At 36.1% G+C, this 18711-nt stretch overlaps 1 protein-coding gene across 13 annotated transcripts in view; it reads left to right on the top strand.

Annotated features, from left to right (window-relative positions):
• The window catches only part of LOC128229840 (myotubularin-related protein 13-like), a 48094-nt gene that overhangs the window by 13411 nt on the left and 15972 nt on the right, over window positions 1-18711 (top strand). For 12 of the 13 annotated variants that reach the window (XM_052941671.1, XM_052941675.1, XM_052941673.1 and 9 more), the window contains exons 6-28: window positions 5855-5963; window positions 6268-6381; window positions 6640-6720; window positions 7873-7986; window positions 8287-8415; window positions 8710-8808; window positions 9065-9219; window positions 9481-9643; window positions 9878-10027; window positions 10514-10582; window positions 10773-10961; window positions 12433-12540; window positions 12791-12984; window positions 13273-13442; window positions 13605-13678; window positions 13924-14119; window positions 14278-14411; window positions 15182-15357; window positions 15550-15737; window positions 15970-16165; window positions 16483-16563; window positions 16780-16889; window positions 17120-17333. In XM_052941671.1, coding sequence (XP_052797631.1) covers window positions 5855-5963; window positions 6268-6381; window positions 6640-6720; window positions 7873-7986; window positions 8287-8415; window positions 8710-8808; window positions 9065-9219; window positions 9481-9643; window positions 9878-10027; window positions 10514-10582; window positions 10773-10961; window positions 12433-12540; window positions 12791-12984; window positions 13273-13442; window positions 13605-13678; window positions 13924-14119; window positions 14278-14411; window positions 15182-15357; window positions 15550-15737; window positions 15970-16165; window positions 16483-16563; window positions 16780-16889; window positions 17120-17333 — 3213 coding nt within the window. The remainder of the gene's footprint in view (window positions 1-5854; window positions 5964-6267; window positions 6382-6639; window positions 6721-7872; window positions 7987-8286; window positions 8416-8709; window positions 8809-9064; window positions 9220-9480; window positions 9644-9877; window positions 10028-10513; window positions 10583-10772; window positions 10962-12432; window positions 12541-12790; window positions 12985-13272; window positions 13443-13604; window positions 13679-13923; window positions 14120-14277; window positions 14412-15181; window positions 15358-15549; window positions 15738-15969; window positions 16166-16482; window positions 16564-16779; window positions 16890-17119; window positions 17334-18711) is intronic. The other variant, XM_052941674.1, reaches the window with a different exon arrangement.

The following is an 18711-nucleotide window of genomic DNA, read 5'->3' on the forward strand; positions in this document are numbered from 1 at the left end:
GGATTTCCCTTGAGTCTGTTATTGAAGAGGGAACAGGGTAGGAGGTATTCTTGAGTGTGTGTTGATAATCATTTATTTTAAAGAAAACCAATGACACTCAAAATTAAGATTAAAGATCTCCGCTAGAATCGAATGTAGGTGTCCCTATGGCTGGAATATCCTTGGTAACCGCATTAAGAATGGGCAAACATTTAATAAATTCATTTGTTTTGTGTAAGATACATGTACATGTAATACATTTTTTACAATGCACAGATGTTGTGTGTTGGGAGATATGTACATTGTACCTTGCTTTCTGGATGAAGCAGATAGTGCACTTACAGATAATGTATCTCTGTCTGTATGTTTCCAACAATGTAGGTAATGATTTGTCAATCATTCTGTTCTTGTTTAATTATAAGACTCCAAGTTCCAGATTTAGTTCCCTAAATAAACTGGAGAACTGATTGGGATCTTTTCACTCTCACATGTAACTTTTAAAGGGAAAATAATGGTGTTAATTACTTCATTACTTCTCTCTGTGTAATGTTATACAGCAATTGTAACTTGGCCGTTTAATCTGGGTATTAGCTGCTTGTTTAATGTAATTATTGGTGTATAATGTCTCTAGACCGACTGGTGTCCGCAAAATAAAATAATGTTGAATTTGAAAACCAAGGAGGCCTTCCAACTTGAATAGTAGAGCCTGTCCTTTTCACAAGTTCCCTGTAATGTCCCTATGAATTATTTGTGAGTTCTCACATGGCCTAATAGCCAAAGTAAAGCAACACAATTGACATTTAAAGTATTGGTGATCCAATATTTTGTATTATTCCCCAGGGACCCCAGACCAGGGTCAGGTTTCATTAAGAATGAACTGTTTCTGCTGTTAAATAGCCTGGCCTGGTTGTTGCTTCATACATTTAATACAGGGTAATGTATTCAAGAACTGGCTCCATATTCTCTACCATGTTAAGTCTGACTTTGAGACTCAGGCTTAGAAAAATGTTTCAAAATATCTATGATTTAACTAATTTTGACAAAGGATATGTGTCTGATTTAATAACAGATTATGTGTGGCAGTTACAGCAATTTTTACCATCTTTGCTCTCATAATAACATTTTTACCACAGAATTTAGATCTTCCTTTTCGGAGTCTCTTAATGTTTGTGAATACAGGCACAGAACTAAGTCTTCAATAGTTTAACATTACTGTGTTGATATCTTGGAATCCTCATGATATTCATTGAGCTTGAACAAACCTGTTTTCAAAGAATTACGTCTTAAACTGAAGTACACACATTTGAAGAGAAAATATCACTGAGGTTAATCAGATTCATTTCAGTGTATAAATTTGGTAAAAAACTCAAATAGAATGATAAACCAACCGGTTTGGCATATAATTGACAATGTACTTGCCACCATCTGCAAATAACATTTGCAAATATCTGAAATGTCCCTGAATTAAGTAGATTTTTTTCTCCCTTATAAAGCTTTCTGGTTTTTATTTTTTTGTTTCACAATTTATTGAGACCAATCTGCAGCATGCTATGATATTTCAATATGCAGTGTTTTGTCTGAACAAGTGAAGTAACTGATTCATAATTCAGGCATTAACGACCACTGTATGCTTCAGTTAACAGCTTGGTGCAATGTCATTGATTCTCCTTACAGATGTTGTGTAATAGCGCTTACTCATTGCACCAATCATTGGTAAAAAATCCATTTTGTTAACCTTAATGATGAAAAGAGCTTTACTAGGTTGGATCTGTTAGCTATATTTCGAATGTCTGCCTTCTATTTCAAAATCTACATGCAACAATCATTTATCTAAAACTCCATTGATGGAAGGATAGTTATTTATTTTATTAGATAATGGTCTGCAACTGAGCATCCCTAACTCACGAACCATCACTTAACTCCAACAATACCGCCTCTGTATGTATGTCAAATACCAAATGAGCCATGTAATTGTTCTATACAAAACACTGTTTTGTAAAAACAATATACTGTAGATAATATCTGGCCTAATTTTTCAATGTTTCAAGTCATTGGCTTTATTATTCTAAACTTGTTGACATTTACATGAATAAATAAATAATGATGCATTTATCATTGAGGAATTTATCTTCCTCTTTTTAGCTGGATTTTTATAATAAAAAAACATCTGGGTTATAGATTGGCGTTTTTTTTTTCCATATCATAAAAACAATACAACAGTGTTTATCTGATCTTCATGAAACTTGTTTCATTTCTCCCTATCTTGCTTGCCATTGTGAAATTACTTTTTCAATCATCCAGAGATTGCATCTTTTGCTTTCACTGAAATGTGAAAGGATCTCTAATCCTCCATGTAAAAACATTAGAAATACAATTCTCCTGTTTTCAGGTATAATTTAAAAGGGATGGATGTGATTTGACTTTTAATTTCTTGGCATTGTATATTTTTTATCCAACATGTAGCTTATTTGTCACATATTGATGATAATTATGACAGGAAGTAGTCTCATTATGAACTTAATCGATAGATGAGAGCCAATTGTCCTGGGATATGTGTCATGTCGGTATTCATAGAAGCTTATTTTGCTTGATATGATCAATGTCTTAATTTGAGTGTCATTGATATTTTCTGGTCATGTTACTGTAGGTAGTTGCCCTATCTCACTGATATGTTGATACTCTAACCTAAGCTGAACTTATATAAGCCCACAGAGTGGATGATGACATTCTGATAGTTTCCTTAATGCATGATCAATGAGGAGATGGAGAGCTTGATAGCTGCTCTCCTCTACTGTCTTTGACCTAACCTAGGGAATCTCTTAACTGTCTTCATAACATCACATTGTTAATTCTGCTCACTCTCTGTATAATCCGTCTTGGCACATGATTGTAAACATTTGTATGCCACTCAGTCTAGTTACTATATTCTGCCCAGGAAAACAAAACATTCAAAGGAAATAGCCTGCCCTGATCAGCATCTTGAAATAGTTTCCAGGGTTATCTAGGTAAATATTTTATCAATCAGAAAATTCATCTCTGCATTGAAGTTTTGGTCTAATTGTTGTGGATCCAAGTAACCTGTGGAGGAGAATATACAGGGCGTAACCAGTGGAGGGGCAACTTCAAATTCTTACCAACTGGCAGCTGTCTTAAGCAATGGGGGGATGTCTTGTCTTCCAGACTAAGGGTTTAACACACTGACAGGTTTTTAGTATGGTTCTCATCCATTCATCTGTCAGTCAGTTTCAGTTCCTCCACAAATGTTAATTAATACAAAGGTACTTACAATTAAGAAAAAAAATCATGTGGGTCAATGGGGTGGGGCTATGGTTTGGGGTTGCAGGGTGGGGCTATGGGGTGGTTGTGTTGGATTAGTGGTGGTGGTGGGGCTATTGGATGGTGGTGATGGGCTATAGGGTGGGGCTGTGGGTAGTTGGGATGTTGCAATAGGGTGGGGCTATGGGGTGGTGGGTGGAGCTATGGTGTGGGACAAGACATAATCATTGTAGGAAATGCCCCAACTGGTTTAGAGAGTGAAGCGGCAATGCCTGACCTGCCCCCTCCATCTCTACACCTGTGAAATGGGAAATGTAATAATGGCTCTGATTGAAACCCTCTCAACAATTTCCAGTCTACTTCAGATTTGTGAATGTGAAATTCCTTCTTTAATTTAAAACAGAAGTCTGGTTTGGAGGGCTTAACAAGTGGAAAAAGTCGGGTTGTACTGTTCTATTTCAATCTTGAAAAGGAGTAGAATATACTTTTTTTGTTTTAATTACCATTATGGTTGTGTTTGATTACGCTAACATGCTCTTTAGTTTCCTATTTTTGTTAACCAGTCATCACTTGTTCACATAAATGGCAGTGGCTTCTCGGAATTATTTGCCAAGGGTATAAACCATCTGAATACAATCAATCTCATACACTCCTTTGAGGACATGTGTAGGTGGGCTTAAATTAGGAATTACAACAGAAAATATTTTAAATAGCTTTCAAACATGAAATCTTTTATTCATTTGTTAGTTCTGAAATGTCATATGTCGTTTTTGTTGCATGCATTTAATGTTTTCCCATTCCATGAAATATCCATTATGCATGGTTCACGTCTCAACTTAATCTGATATTAGAATTATGATTCCCTTTACTAGGAAATCAAGGCCATTGACTTTATGAATACAGCAAGCAGCACACTCACAGATATACCGTTTTTCCAACTTTTTAATTTTTGTTTTGGAATTAGCAAATATTTGGGTTAATATCTGCAAACTAGTGATGAAAGACTGTTGACAAAAGTTCAGATCACAGATTTTCATACTTCCATTCAAAATTTAATGTTTTAATGGTGTAATAACGGTTTTAAGAAAAATGTATAAAACATCCATTTGATAGAGAAAATATGAAAATCTGTGATCTGATCTTTTGTCATTAGTCTTTAATTACTGTTTTTCAGACTTTCATGCAAAAAACTGCTTGTCCCAAGACAAAAAATAAAAAAAGTTGTCAATATGTTTAAACTGTGAGAGTGCAGCTTAAATAACAATATTCTACCTCATTACTTGTTCAAGCTAGAATAATTGTTTTTGTTTTTTTTCATACCATCAGCCCCAGCATGTAAATATTTATGTTGGATTTGAGGAATCCTGCATGTTCAGCCTGCTGGCACCCTCATTGTCAGAGCACCTTTAACTACCTGGTTTTATAATCTGGCACTTTCCACTATTCTTCAGACTCTTAAAATTTGGTACATCTGAGATAGATCTATTGGCATGGAATTTCGTTTTCAGTGGAGTTGTTTGGTTGAGCACTTCTCTGGTTGTTCTTGCCAGGTATATTGTGTATGTTTCAGTATTTTGAATGCCAAATTATGAACTAAATTATAAACAGATAATGATAGACTGCTAATTCACTCCTGAGACTGAAAAAAGTTTATCACTTATTTAAGAGATTGTTGTGTTTTCCTGGAATGATCGAGTTGGTAACATTGGTTGGCTCACTGCATCCAATCTGTTATGTTTGATATTGCCCAAATCTGTATTGTCTGCTGGAAGCTGGTTTATGTAGATTGTGACCAAATGCCAATACATCACCGGAACGTTCTTGTCCCTGATGTCTGATCAATAGCCAGCACAAAACAATATCTGCCTGCCTCCTAACGGTACTTTATTGGGCCGGAGGGTGGAGATCATCTCTGATTTATTTGTCAAAGCACTGGATTAGATTCTTTTGTGCTGAATTAATCTGTTATTATATTGTCTGCAGAAAGATTGTGAAGATATTGTTGTACCATAGCTACTATGTCAATGTCTGCAGTGGCAGCAAGTTTCTGCCATAACTCAAAAACCTGTAAAAGATATTCATAGTAAACTTACAATACATGTTATCAGGTCTATAACTCTCAATTCTGTAATTGTCAAGTAATGCCCCTTGATTAACAGAGAGAGAAAAGGCCAAGCAATGGCGTAACCGTGTGTTGGTCTTTCTCTGCTGATAAAGGCAACATGTTCTTTGAGATATTATAGTTTGCTGTTGGTCTTGTCTAAATATCAAATCATCATGTGACTGGGCATAGCCAGTAGAACCTTTGGTATCATTTGATAGTCAAATACACATGTTAAATAAGACATTAAACATTTACTGATTTGAAAATGATTGCCTTTATTCAAATGATATCTTACCCCTCTACTGTCAATTATCAGTGGAAGTTTTCTGAAATGTTCAACAATTTTTTTTTTATTTACATCACCTTTTTTTTTTATTATTTACATCACCTAATCATTGCCATCTTCAACGTCAGTGAGATCATCATATAGATGAATATTGGCATCCAGCTTCTGTATTGTACATCCACTGTTCTATTTGGCTTTATGTTTTTCAGGTATGTGTACATACCCATACTGCCGTCACCACTTATTGAGGTGCTCAATACACCAACACCGTTCATCGCCGGCGTACACTCAATACACAGAGAGGAGATCAGAGATCTGGTAAGAACATTACAAAATTAGAAATTAAAAATCCACATGTCAGTTATACTTTCATACACTTTGGATAAAATATTTTTTATTGGTTGCTGCAAGAGAACTACCGTCTTGATTTCCATTGGATAACTTTTACTTCCATTCAACCTGTATTAAAATTTGTATAAATATTTGGTTATGAGATACAAGCGTCCTTGAGTAATAAGGATTCACCAATTGTCTCCCAAATAGACTTTTAAATCAATTAAGGATCTTCAGAACTACTTTCTTGTTAACAACAATCACCCTAGACTAACTTTGCTTATTACAGCTGGATGTGGTTATCATCGACCTTGATGGGGGCAGTGTTCACATCCCCGAGTGCGTGGTGCTACCTTCCATACCCGAGCCCGTCCTCTCAAGGACTATTAGGGCTCTTCACATGGTATGACTTGACAACACATAAGCACAGCCACATGAATTAGAGCATGGCTGAAATTAGAGGTGTATTTTGATTGATTTAGTTTAAAGATTACATATAAGACTACAATAAGTGTAAATCATGGTATTTTCTGTTACAAACAAATTAATGAATTACTCGTTTGTTTCTTCATTTACTGTAGGAGGTGCCTGCAAGATTTTATAAGCTGCATGAATGTTTAAGTCTTGCTTACATCTTTCCTAATGCTGTTTGATGTTTCAGATTTTACATCAAGATCTGTTGATAGCAGATCATGCATTTCCCCCTTCCCCGTCCAAGAAGTCAGTTCCACCGGAACAAAAGGTAAACATGCTCTTGCTAGAGCATTGTGGCTTTTAATGCTGCATTGATTATTCAAAGTGAGGCTGATTTCGATCATTTGTCTGGATTTCAAAGACAATTTAATTGATCTGGAATGTGCTGTTAGATCTGTATACTGTAGCTCGATAATCTGTAATATTACTCTCTTACTTAATCAAATTTGTTATAAAGCTTTGTTATGATTATGATTAAATATGATTGTGCTCTGTACCACATGTAGTCAGTTCATTAAAGTGGTTTTAAATTTGTTTAAATCTATGTCACAGTTCTTAAGTTTGTTTACAGAGTCTCAAGTTGCTGTATGCCTAAATGCTGTAAATTAGTCTATAAATAGTCCATTGATGTTTTTAAAATAGGAATCAAACCTGTCTCTCCTTATATATGAGCACTAATGTTTTATAAAAATAAAGGCTATTTGGAATTGCCATACACTATCTCTTTTCTTTTACTAAAATATGGCTCTTTTTTTGTTAAATTTCAAATATAAAGTTATTTGTGGAGGCTCAAAAAGTCTATAAAAGGAAATCATTTTACATTACAGTGAATTGAATGCTTGAAAGATAAACATACAATAAAGTGATGAACATTTGGCAATCTCCAAATAAACTTACTATTATAAGCTTGTCTATTTTTTGAATAAAACATCAGGGTACTGTGATAGTCCTGGTGTTGTCATCATTGGCCATTGATAAGTCAGAATAGGAAATAAACAGCAATAAGTTATTTTTTCCAGGCTTTTTGTAGCTGACTTAGGGTATATTTCCATGCCAAAATGTATAAAAAAAATAATCTGAATGTAAAAATTCCCAATGAAACTTAAAATTAAAAGGTGGCCAGTAACAACTGTTGTTATCTTGTTTTCAACACAGTAGAGCATGAGAGCAAATTCCATGAAAAAATGGGGAAAATCTTTTATATTGCATTTAGAATAATTGCTTGTCTCGACTAAAAAATTTAGTATGGAAATTCAGCTGCATCTCTTCCTTTAATAATTATTTACTTTTTTGGAATCTTTTTCTATACGCAATATAACAGGCATGGGTCACATTCCCCAAGCATAAAAGGCCCTGCTTTAATTCATTGGTTTATCATGCCTTTAATGTGTAACACCATCTTGTTGTTTCTGTGCTTCAGGACAAGGAAATCCGCGCTGTGTTCATCCGCCTGCTTGCCGAGCTACTTACTGGCTACCGATCCTGTCTCGCACTCATCCGCATTCATCCAGAACCATTCATCACATTTCATAAAGTAAGTCAACCTGGAGTAGTCAGCACATTTCATTGAGTAGGGTACTTTGATTTAAACTTCAATTTAATTTCCTTTGGTCATGCAGTTCTGTTGTGGATGTCACACTCTGCTTTCACTTTTGTAATACCATCTATGCGATGCCAAAGTACTTGTATATTATAGGAATAATTTGCTTCATAACTTGTGTATTCCTTTAAATGTTTCAGTTGTTGGACAATAGCTAGTCTTGTATCTCAAATTTAGACATAATTGCAAGTCTGATGTTGGGTTTACAGTTCATCTACATAATGGTTGTTTCAGGCCAGTTTTCTAGGGCACAAAGGGTTGGTAGAAGATGACTTCATTCTCAAGGTGTTGTCGGGCATGAGTTTTAACACGTTTGTCTCCGAGAGGGGACCGCCGTACAGAGTCTGTGATATATTTGATGAGGTACGTCTGACCAGGAAGAGGCTACCTTAGGCAAGGTCATTGAGTAGTGTACTTTGATGGCCTTACTTTGTTTGTTTTTTTGAAAAATGTTATCGTTATCAACAACAGGGATTTGAACTTCAGCTTAATTCAGAATTCTTTGCTAAACTGCTATGTACATGTTTGCAATGTAGCTATTTTCTTGAGTTACATCCCCATCTTATACTTGTATTGCTTTGATTTGATATGGTAACCCTTTGTTTCATGTTATAACTGTACTCTAGCCCACTCACCTAGTGTGTATGATATATGCAGGTGTATGCGACTATGCAAGATGACCTAAGGGAAGAGAAGGCTGACCCAAGTAAAACCATCCACAACGTGAAACAACTTGCTCAACAACTGCATAATAATGTAAGCATCAATTCAGTCACTGATTCCATCATCTACAGCATGTTTTGTCATTTGTAGATGAAATAATAGGATAAGTCAATCATTAAAAGTTTAGTTTTTGTCATTTTGACAATATGTTGTTTTCTAGAATACAGTTGTTTGCACATCAAAATAAAATATTCTACTGACTGTCTTAAGAAAACTTTAACAGTTATAGATGTTCTTTGATATCAACGTCTTTATCGTTGATTATTTCTACTTCGCCATCTGACAATAGGAAGTTCCGAATCCTCAGCCGTATGTTCAAAAGGTGCCAAAGCCAACGGAGGGCTCGTACGCCCGAATACACCAGCCCACCTTCCCAACCCTGGATGAGGATAAAGTCAACGCTATCATAGAGGATGGAATCTCAAAACAAGCCAAAAATAACAAGTAAATGGTTACATTTTAGTTTCACAAGTGTCCCATGTTTAACTTTAAGAAGCTGAAGCTTTAGCAAAAACAATAATTTGATCCCTAAAAAAAATAACTTTCTGTATAGCAAATCTGTTTAACTTTTAAACTAATGCGGGTTATAACCATAAGGTACCAAGTAGCTTTAGTTTGTATAGTGGTTGGGTTCTTTCTGGATTTAACATACAAACACATTTCTTGAACACTCAAAGATCTTTGTTTTATCTGAATTCCCAACAGAGTAACGAATGGGCGTTCCCAGAAACGAATAGTTCCGATGGGTCCGGCTATATCGACGGTGGGGGACCGACAGAAGATAGTGGACAACAATGCACGGCGGTTAGAGGTTCTCAGGAATTGTGTCAACTTCATCTTCGACAACAAGATCTCAGATGCCAGGATTGTAAGTTTACATGACACCCACTGTTTCTTAAACTTAGAAGGTGTGTGTGGCAACTTGTTGTTTAATTTATATCACAACACTTTATAGCTTTTTTTTTGTAATAAAATTGAACAAAAAAAACCAGAAATATTTTTGTTTTTTGAATTCTAAAAGTACAAATGGCAGGTGTTTAAATTGTCTGTTGCAGGTTGAATTTACTGATAGACACTATTTACTATTCTTACTAATCCCCAGATATTTCCTGCGGTGGTGCGCTCGTTGAAGAGTAAGGTGGCGCGTATCGCTCTGACCCAAGAGCTGGGTCATCACATACAGAGTAATCGTGCCATGTTGGAACACCAGCAGTTTGACCTTGTAGTCAGGCTCCTAAACTGTGCTCTACAGGTGGGTGCCATGTTCTAATGTTGCTAGGTAGCTCATATCACATACTGAGTAACCTTTCCTTGTTGGAACATTAACAGTTTGACTTTGTGGTCAGGCTCTCTGACACCGCAAGTGTGCTTGACAAGTAAGCATCAAAATTATTGGTAGTATTATTCAAAGTGAGTTTTTCAACAACCCGTTTTTATACTTGTTTAAAGAATTTTAGTTCAGCTTGAAGGGTATAGGTAGGCCTACAGTGTTGTACCGGTATGTTTTATTGCTAAGTTTGGCTGCAAAATGTTCCGAAACAAATAAAATGTTATTCATACTTTACTGGTACATTGTTAGCTGTAAGTTTGTTTTGATTTGGATACTGCGTAATCCTAGCTAAAAAAATCAAGATAGGCTTAGGCTGAATATAGAAATGATTTAATATGGTCTTGCACTTTCTGCATCTGTAAATTGCATTTAAATAAGTGTTGTATGTGATTTGAATGTTATTTGCAGAACGACTCTTCCATGGACGAGAATGGTGTTGCTGCCAGTATACTTCCTTTAGCTACCTCATTTTGTCGGGTATGGTCGGAATGTTTAATGTAATTGCCAATATAAAGTGTTAAAGAATAATGTGACTTCTTTAATATTTGACCTTTTAATTAATCCTGACATAGACTTCTTCAGAAGATTAAAAAGAAAATTTTAATGAACTGAATTCATTACTGCCATATGTATGGTTTAGTTTGAGATGATCTGGTTTGTTTTTCAGAAACTGTGTACTGGTGTGATCCAGTTTGCATACACTCTGGTGCAGGACCATGCTGTGTGGGGGAACCAGCAGTTCTGGGAGGCAGCCTTTTACCAGGATGTGCAAAAGGACATCCGCCAGCTGTACGCCCCCCAGTACGAGGAGCACATCATGGTACGCTGGAGACGCGAGGGTTCCCGCCACAGACATGTGAGCCACACGCCTGTACAACACACACGCGTGTACAACACACACTCCACCATACTGTGGATTATTACTCTAGTTTTCTCCCTTTTGTTTGCTTGAGCACTTCTAGATCTAGATTATCCCTGCCAGAATAGTTATGTACTCAAGTTCTATTTTTACCTAGGTTCTTCTTTTTTATAGCTTTTTAGTGCATCCATCTTATCACCTAAAATTGTCATGGATAAATTGCTACAGCAAAATTATTCATTTTTAATTTCTGTATGCATTCTGCTGAAGTGACACTTATTTAAGTAAGAATATTATACTCATTGTTTGCTGTTTGTTTCATGAATTAAAACTTAACCTCACTTTTAAATGCATTACCTTTGTTCATTATAGTTGCTTTGTATGTTTGCTCTAGTTTAGAGCCTAATACCTTTAGATAGGTAGTATGTACATGTATGTCATAACATAGCTCTTAGACATTCATATTTTCTTGTTTTCATACTTAATTAACTAACATACACATTTACTTGTAGATAGCTTTTTATATTTTTTATAGCCAACTTGTTTTTGTTCGAAATACTAGTTTATACTAAAATAATTGACATGACACTGACCCACCCTGATATGAATATTCATAATTGTTTAACCAATGGAGAGATTTGCTAGTCACATGACAACGCTAGACAAACAAAAGCACTGGTGGACTGGATTCGATATATTCTTTGTTAAACAAAGTAGTTGATTATCTTGGGCAGTTGTAATCCACTTAAGTGTCATATCAATTTATTTGAAATCAGAGATACAGTAGTCCATATTTTAATGTTCAAATTTTCAATATCATACCATGTAATGATTAAAGGAATCATTTTACTGTGTTATTTATTGTACCGTAAACACCATTTTAACAAGATGACGCATATTGGCATCAACATTGTTAGAGATGAATTGTATTTTTGTTTAATTTCCCATAATAGAGAGTTTTCATTTGAAATTTAACAGTGTATGTTTGTGTTTTTGTGAACTGAGGATGTCTTATGCATTGACTTTTTTGTGGTGAATTTTGCTATACCTTAGTAACTCTTTGCTAATTAAATATATGTTCTCTATGTAATTTATAGTGTACCATTCATGTAAGTTGACTGGTTGTTCTGTGATCAGAACTATGCACAGCACGGTAACTGCCTTGGTTGCCTCTTGCGTTTTGAAGTTTGGTTGCTAGACTTTCTTAAGCCCACCTGATTCTGCTTTCAATGGTCTTGGGTCGCCTCCATACATTATTCCCTCCATCCCCTGTGTTGATACAAGAGTGTTGAGGCAGTGTGACTCACGTGTGGTTTTACTGGCTGTGTACACATGTTGTGGCTGCTGATATTGTTAAAAACTGCTCATTTTGTTAACATAATGTTGTGTTGAACTTCTGAAATTGTCTTTAATAATGATATTTCAAGTTGCATTGTGTATTAACAGTCATACCATTTTAAACTCTTAGAGTATGGAACTAACAGCAGTGCAGACACAGACCCCGGAGTCGAAGCGGCGGTCTGTGAGTCCATACAAGCAGAAGGAGATAGGGGCACTGGAGATCGCTGCAGAACAGGTAAGCACGATTCCTAGTTTTTCTGAAACTAATATTGGTTTTGGATTAAATTGCATATAAACTTATCAAGTTAAAAAAAAATGTTGCTGTTGACTGATTGATTGATGATTAATGGTTAACTTAGTATTTTTAATGATACTGTGGTGGAGACCATACAGCTTTGTTACAGGGCTGAATGTCTTCATGTAATTGACAAGAGGTTCAACATTTTCAATAGTCAGTGCAACTTTCTTTGTATGTGTTCTGCCAGTTGCGTATCTGGAGCACATTGTCTGAGGGACAACAGCAGGAGATGATAAACAATGAAGAGTCAACAGTGTACAGTCAGGCCATACACTATGCCAACCGCATAGTCTACATGCGGGTACCCCTTGACTGCTCAAAGTCATTGAAAAATACTGGGCTGGATGATGACACAAAAAGCAATAGCAATATCACTGCCAGGTGAGATCATTGAAAAAATTGGGCCTTTTAAAGTGTTTCCATGTATTGTTTGTTATCCTAAGCAAGTGTTCTTAATAATATTGATTTAGATTTGTTAGAATATTTCTATTGTTACCGGTAATTGACTTTTGAGGTTTGCCGACCCAACCATTTTGTTTTTGATGTACAGATTTGTTAAGATTTAGATTTGAAACAAAGGGACATGAATGTAGTAGAGTGCGGAGGTTGTTTGGTATATACTTGCAGGTGCTTACATGTATATACTCTATAAGTGGTTCCTAATTTCAGTCTGGCCGAGAGTGACAGTGTAGATGCAGAGAGTGGTTTTGATGAGACGGAAGAAGGAGGCAATGTTGTGCCGGATGTTATCCGCTTCGTTACTCGGTTTGTGGACAAGGTGTGTCGCGACAGCTGCGTCACTGATGGCCACATCAAGTCTCTACATCAGATGGTACCAGGTAATAGACTTGTTTCCCCTTTTGTTGAATAGTAATATGATTTTACTTGTTTTAGAGAAAAACTGCAATATCTGTTTAGTTTCACAGCAATGGTCGAGTAGTTACTTGTCTGCTCATATAGCATGTACTATAGATTGAACAAAAATGTTTTATTTTATTCAGGTGTTGTAGCAATGCACGTAGAAACTTTAGAAGCTGTCAGCAGAGAAGCAAAGAGACTACCTCCCATACAGAAGGTAACAGGAGTTGAAAAAAAATGAAACACCAGTATGAAAAGCTTTGACACTGTAAACTCCCTTTCTACTTTCATTTACTCAAAAGGCTTATGATTTAAAGATAATTTGCTGATGCAGATGAGTAGGTATATTTGATTGTTAGGAATACAAAATTTTTAATCAAACTGCTTCTTTTATATAAATATGTAAAATTTTACATTTTATTTATGTTCCGTATCTAACTTGTCTTTTAACACCTGTTCCAGCCTAAGATCCTGACACCTGCGCTGTTTTCGGGCGAGGAGATAGTGATGGAAGGGCTACGCGTGTACCTGCTGGCGGACGGGCGAGAGGAGGGGACAGGAGTCACCATGGGTGGCCCCTCCCTGCTCCCTGCAGAGGGCGCTATTTTCCTCACCACATACAGGATAATCTTCAAGGGCATACCCTGTGATCCACTGGGTAAGCGATCTTGAGATTTAAACTGTTGTAGGGTTATTGTAATGCGCATTATTATCCATTAGTGTGAAATGAATCTTTTACACTTCAAAGTGCTATGAATATACGTAAACAATATAACAATCCAAGTCCTACTATTTTTACCTGTACGTTACTTCCAGCTTGTGAGCAGGTGATAATGCGAGCCTTTCCCGTCTCCACATTGACAAAGGAGAAGAAAATGAATGTGCAATACTTACCACACCTAAACCAGTGGTTACAGGAGGGGCTGCAACTTCGATCTAACATCTTCCAGGTAACTGGGGCATCTATAATCTAAAATCTTCCAGGCAAGGGAAAGCAACTACAATCTAACATTTTCCAGGCAAGGGGAGCAACTTCCAGGTAAGGGGGGGCACCTAAATCAAAATCTTCAAGGTAAGGGGGACAACTATGATCTGACATCTTCATATTAAAGGGGGGCAACTACAATCTTACTTCATCCAAATAAGGGTGACAACTATGATCTAACATCACTGAGGTAATTTGGGACCATTTTCCCTGATATATGATTTACATGCAGCTAGATAATGCTTTTATGCTTTAATAAAATTCCTTCAAGCCATATTGGTTCATAAAAAAAGTTCCTGGCAGGGCTTGAAGCTATTTGTCAATATATATCTATATGGAAAACTTTCAAAATCTTTTTCTCAGAAATCACTGGCTAGAATAATTTCATAGAAATTTTCCTTCGGGGATCCTTCAAAGTATGTTGGTTTGTAAAAAAAATGACTGTCAGGGGGTGGTGTTAAATTTCCCTTTATGATATGGAAAACTATTAGTCCCTTTTGAAAATAATTGCACAGTGATGTTTGTCTGCTAACTATTGTACTCAGGTGAGCATAAAGGGCCATCTTTTCTGGCCTTCTTGTTTTTTTAATAGTGTATCCCTATTTACCCTTTTTTCATAGTTTTATAGCTATTAATGCTGCAAAATTGCTATAACCAATTTGATGAAAATGTACATGTTATTGATGCTACTTGATAAATTTTTAAAACATTTAACAGTCACATTTGTTATTGCAGCTGCTAAAGATAGCATTTGATGAGGAGGTTGTTGCTGACAATGTGGAGACGTTCCGTAAGCTTATGAACAAGTGTCGCAATCCGGCCACCATCTTCAACAGCTTTGCTTTCACTGGCCTCACCATCGCCCAGCCTGCAACCATGCACAAACAGAAGGAAAAGAACAAAACACTCAGGTCATTACATATGCATAGAAAATGTTAAATGTGACTGATGTATGTTGTATCTACTCATCTGTGGATGTTATCTTTGTAGCAGCATTTGTCTTGTATTCCTTGTAGTAGTTTATAACTGAAAATGATTAAAAAGGACTGGAGACCTAAAGCTTTGTCAACTTTTCATTTGTAAATGCATTCTTTGGTATACAGACACTATGCCAAGAAGACTCTGTTGAAGACTGCCAAAAAGGCTGGAATAAAGACAAAGCAGAGTTCGCGGCAGAAGACCAAGTATGTCCTGCCAACCCAGCAGTATGGACGCAGCCTCACCCCAAGGTCATCTGATAGTGAATCTGAGGGTGGCAGACCTGGCAGTGAAATATTTGATGATCTCTCTAGTAAGTCAAGTTTCTTCCAGAATTTTCTAACAAGGACTGCTGTAATATGACCTTATTTTACTGGACAAATGTTATGGTAGCATCTTTACCTAATTGTTTGTTAAAAGTTAAAAACAAAATACAAATATACAATCTGCATAGTTTTTGAAATTTTAGAATGCAATTTATATTCGTACACCATTTGATATGAATATATCACCTTGGAAAGCAAACAGTGTTCTTGTGTTGACAGTTGTGGATGAAAATGAGTTTGAGTCGAGTCTGTTTGCCGACCCAAAGAACCTGGAGAAGTTACTGGAGAAGCCTGGTTACCATGACTACATCCGCCTGGGGCTGGGCAGTCTGTCGCTCACAGCTACCAGGGATAGGTCAGCGTCCGAGCCTTTCAGAATTTCATCAGTGAATGCTCACTACTCTGTATGTAGAAGGTCAGTGCTGTTCAGATTATTTGGGAATGAAGGAAAACAATAAATGACTTGAGTTGAAGTAAAAACAGCAGTATTCCAGCAATTATTATATTAACAAACTAGTTCATAACTAGTTAGGTGATTATTTGCAATAAATGCTATGCTGCCTTTTTTATAGTCACAACATAGTCAAGTTTATACATGCATTATATCAAACTAATAGTTCTCTTTGTACTACATTTTTGGTGAGAGAAATCCATTTAATATACTGTCAAACCCTGTTGGCTCAAACTCCCTTGTCTCGAAGGCCGACTGTGTGGATGTTTCTTGTATTCCAGCTACCCGGCTTTGCTGGTTGTTCCCCAGTCAGTATCAGATGATAACATTCGACGCTTTGCCAGAACACACAGGCAGTGCAGGTATGCTCATCTATTTAGCATCAGCCTACATTGTAGACATACTGGCAAATAAAAATGGTTTTAATTAGCTCTAACACGTGTAAAGAATAACCAAATTGAACAACAGCAAAAATATTAGAAGCTTAAACAGACTTTTTTAAGTTGAATAGCACCAACATGGAACAATGAATGGTCACTATCTGATTCTGTATTGATCATATGTACAATATACCTCAGATTCCCAGTGATAACATGGCGTCACAGTCGCACGAAGGCCCTGCTGTTACGTGCAAGCAGCTTCCACAGTAGAGGCCTCATGGGCATGCTAAAACATAACACATCAACAAGTAAGTCTCCACTATCAAAAGTTTGTTGCCATACTCTTTATTACATCTGTTACATTTTTGTAATCAGTTGTGTCTAAATTTGATGGCCATTCTTGCTGTGTAAGATTAAATTCACTCATTTTGTTTTAACTCCATAATGTAAAATTTCAATATCAGAGGTTGAAAAGAGGAAAAAGATAAAATGATTGTTTACTTCATAGAATAGCAATGTATTTCATCTTCCCTACTAGCTTCTGCAAGTGGGGAATCCACCTCCAGCCTGGAACAGGAGAAGTATTTCTCAGTACTGGTGGCGGCCACCCCCAACAGTGCGCGGACGGGCTCCTACAAGACATCGTTCAGTGACTCTCTAGACTCCCTCGACAGTCTTGTCATGTCCGGTGCCACTGGAGGGTCTCTCGCTATCCCAGAGTCCTCCGATACCTTCCGCAGACCTGCCAAAACGTATGTCATGGACTTAAGATATTGATTGAAAGATTTGTAATTACCTTTATAACAAACAATGCTGAAATAGTTTAGCATGTTTTGTTGGCAGATTTTAATTACAAGAGAGAGTTTGAACACTCACAAAAGAAGTTGAGATGATTAGTAAGTACATAAGTAAGTATTGTGACTCTAATGCATTGACTTCAGTCATTTACAGGTGGTAAATACATAAATATTGGGAATCTCTATTAATTTATCTTTTAGATTGCCATGTTTTGTAGAATACATTTTTATAATAACAATTCCTTATTCGCAGCCTTGTGCATAATTTTATAATTTTGTCCACATCAAATTGATGTCTAAAATGGTCATTGGATTAAGCACACCAATTTTTGAGAATTTCATCTTTTTTTCTTTTTCTTTTTTTTTAAATACATTTTTGAACACACCAGGAAAAAGTCCAAATAATGTTTTTGGAGAACACCAATTTTCAAAACAAATTAGGAAATCGTCCTATCTAATAATATAGACAAGCCTTTTAATCGATCATTCAGAAAAAAATTGAGCATACCCCGGTACTTTTGACAAAATGACAAGAGATGACTAAACATTTGAGGCCAACTTCACCTTCCTACATGCATTGCTGATCATGTAACATACAAAACCCTACAAAGTTGCACGGAAATTATTTTTAAAATAAAGATGGATTGCATAACCATCATGTTTGATCTAAACTGTATATATTTTGACTTTTTGATAAAAAAGAGGACAACAACAATTCAAGTGAGAGAAATGCATTTAATATAATGATAGGATCTCACAAACAATATGTAATGCCTGAACAAACCGAAAGCTGTAAACCTGACCTGTCCATAAACACTGCTTTGTTGATCTCAAACTATGAATTTGTATCGTACCGATACATATCGGTATATGCATGGTTTAGTAAATAACAATGCCAGTCATGAAGACAATTCTAGTCATATTGTAGGAGTTTACATTGATGGCATGGCAGCATGAATGTTGTTAATTTCTTAAAAGGGTAATCCTATAATGCCATATTGTTTGTTATACATTTAGTTTATGATAGAAAAACTGTGCTGTTTTGTTTTGTTTTAACAGGTGGTTACACATGCATCCAGTGTTTTTCATTATGAAAATGTTTTTTTTTTAAGAATTTTGTTTTGTTAAATATGTTACTGCCACTATAATCTGCATCTGTGTAACTCACTCAACTTAACAAGATATTCAATGTTCAACATACTTACCTGAAACTTGATCAACATGTTGCCAGATACCATGCACACATGCATTATAAGGGGAATCACTCTGGCTTTGGATATTATTGAGTTATACTCCTTGTTTGACTCAAATCACATCAAGAACAGACGAGAGT

Source organism: Mya arenaria, chromosome 4 (genome assembly GCF_026914265.1).
Source record: "Mya arenaria isolate MELC-2E11 chromosome 4, ASM2691426v1".
NCBI classification, from domain to species: Eukaryota; Metazoa; Mollusca; class Bivalvia; order Myida; family Myidae; genus Mya; species Mya arenaria.